This window comes from Bactrocera latifrons, unplaced genomic scaffold (genome assembly GCF_001853355.1).
Source record: "Bactrocera latifrons isolate USDA-ARS-PBARC rearing strain unplaced genomic scaffold, ASM185335v1 scaffold_304, whole genome shotgun sequence".
In the NCBI taxonomy this organism is placed as follows: Eukaryota; Metazoa; Arthropoda; class Insecta; order Diptera; family Tephritidae; genus Bactrocera; species Bactrocera latifrons.
In genome coordinates this window covers 279,592-281,768 of record NW_017536675.1, presented here as the reverse complement: position 1 = coordinate 281,768, position 2,177 = coordinate 279,592, and the positions used below count along the sequence as shown (strand labels likewise).

General features: G+C 33.6%; 1 protein-coding gene across 1 annotated transcript; it reads right to left on the bottom strand.

The window, feature by feature from the left end:
• Positions 1-35: 35 nt before the first annotated feature.
• LOC108970643 lies at positions 36-2,121 on the bottom strand. Its single transcript, XM_018936138.1, has 2 exons — positions 1,928-2,121; positions 36-307 (listed from the first exon to the last, which is right to left on the bottom strand). The coding sequence occupies exons 1-2, from the start codon at positions 1,995-1,997 to the stop codon at positions 81-83; spliced, it is 297 nt and encodes a 98-aa protein (XP_018791683.1). The 5' UTR covers positions 1,998-2,121; the 3' UTR covers positions 36-80.
• Between the last annotated feature and the right edge of the window lie 56 nt (positions 2,122-2,177).

The window sequence follows — 2,177 nt, the reverse complement described above, 5'->3', positions numbered from 1 at the left end:
ATTATAAATAAAATAATTTGAATTTAGCAAAATCGGGAATTACGATGTTTTTGTTTTGCTGCTTCACTGCTCTCATTCACTTATTCTTCTCTATTCACATTGTTCGTCTTATTGTTGTATTTGCTACGTAGCCGACGATGTCTGGAATTGTTGCAAATTTTCTCACAATCCTCCAGTGATGCAAATAGTTTCTTGTCGGTGCTGCAGCCCATATATTTGCAATGTTGCGTATCCAAGTCGTAGACAATGCCCAAAGTATTTGAGATGCACAGACCATTTATGGAGGGCTGTACCAGACAAATGTCACCTGGAAGAGAGAAAAGTAAAATACATAAATTTTTGTTTTTTTTGTTTTCGTTTGAAATGTTTTAGTGGAGAGTTTGAAGTTTAAGATCCTTTTAGAACCATCATTAATGAATTCGCTTATCTAGCTAACTAATAATGAACATTCCTAGCAGTAAAAATTACAATTATTGTGTCTATTAGCTAAAGTTATACACACTTTTTCATTGCTTAAAAAAACTTTGTAGATGAAATGTAAGCATTTCTTCGAMGAATTTTTAAGATCGTTTCACATAATTTTTATCAAGAACCACTACGTTTTAGGAAAGTAATGAATAGATTTTTAAAGACTTGTGCGGAAGCCTGGCCAGGGCGGATTGTAGATAACTGAAAAACTGACGAGCGCGGTAAGCTGGGCACAGATCAGTTCCCCGTTCTCTTCGTGTGTTTTTACTAGCGGGTGGGGTGGATCTTAAGAGGTCCACTGAGCTTTTAAGTATAGCCCTTCGTTTTTAGGGAACTAACTGGTCATTATCTTATTGGCGTCCACATGGCATGGTTGTGAAAGTAAACTTGAACCAAATTTTGGATATTATTTAAGATTTCTTAAAGTTTTACATTATACATAGCAGTGGTAGTTCGGGGACCTTGCTTTGTATCTGACTTTTAGCTCTTCGTAATATATTTTCATTATAAAATATTTCTTGGTCTATGTCGCATATTCTAGTATGAGAAMAAAGAGGGATTCAAATTTCCAAAATAAAAGTGTGTTCCTAAGCAGAAAAGGTCATCTAAGCTCGATGTAACTTCGAAATTTTTTTTATATTTCTCAGTGCCTATGTTCCTTAAGTGTTTATTCGTAATGTTGTCTCAACTTCGCTATCAACCTCAACTCTTTTATCGATCTTTTATGGTTTCTGAACATAAAAATCATCAAAAATCATCTCTTGCGTTGTGTTTTTGTCAATCAGATATCTTTTGCTAAATTAATTTTTTGAGATTCATTCACAGCCTATATTATTTGTCACCGATTCCAATAAGACATGCATTAMTAGGAAATAAAATTGTTTGAGGGTTTTGGGATTTTACTTTTTTCACACTTGCTCGATTTGTTAATGTTGTGATAGGAACTAAATACAATTTTGTGCTTCAAAAATCGCTAGGAGGCCGAAAAAAATTGATTCATTAGTCGAAAAACTGCTATGCGATAGGCTTTAGTTTGATATCTGTTGGAACAGAATCTGTTCTTATGAAGAATATGAATGGCATAAGTCAACATCAACAGGTTTTAAGTTTTCTAAGCGTTGTGGCATGGTTCAAGCATTCAAGGAAAGTGTTAAGATTTAAAGCAACGAATGCTTATCTCTTTTTGTGATTATATCAAAAACTTTTTATTCACCGGAAACGGTAAGGCACCGGAAACGGATACATGTGAATACCTTTTTTTTATTATATTTTATAAACCCTTAGCACTTAGCGTAGCGTAAACACTGATTACAAGCCGCAATCGCCTTCGCTGGCGTTTTCTCAAGCAACGCGCTGGTCTGATTAAACTTTAACCTTGCACGGCTTATTATTTCTTGCTCCGTATTAAAAATAATGAAACCTAAAATATATAATAAAAATAACAATTTAATCGCCTTACGTGCACGTCCATAACTGCCCACGGTCAGGCAGAGCAAGCAGAGCAAACCCAAGACAATATGCGCCCTCATGTTTGATATGTGAGTTTTTACTTTGGCGCGAGCGGAAACTGTTGACTTCTTTTTATCAAATTTTGTGTCTGAATTTAATTAAATTTTTTAAAATTGATTTTTAATTTTATTTATGTTGTTTATTTTATTTAATTTTTTTATTTTATTTTATTTTTTTAATTTAGATGTGTATAACCTGAC

Bases quoted from the DNA above. Each gene is read 5' to 3' on its own strand.
- LOC108970643 (XM_018936138.1), bottom strand. From the start codon at position 1,997: ATGAGGGCGCATATTGTCTTGGGTTTGCTCTGCTTGCTCTGCCTGACC. The intron at 308-1,927 runs GTAAGGCGATTA...TCTCTCTTCCAG, and splicing joins GGGCAGTTATGGACGTGCAC to GTGACATTTGTCTGGTACAG.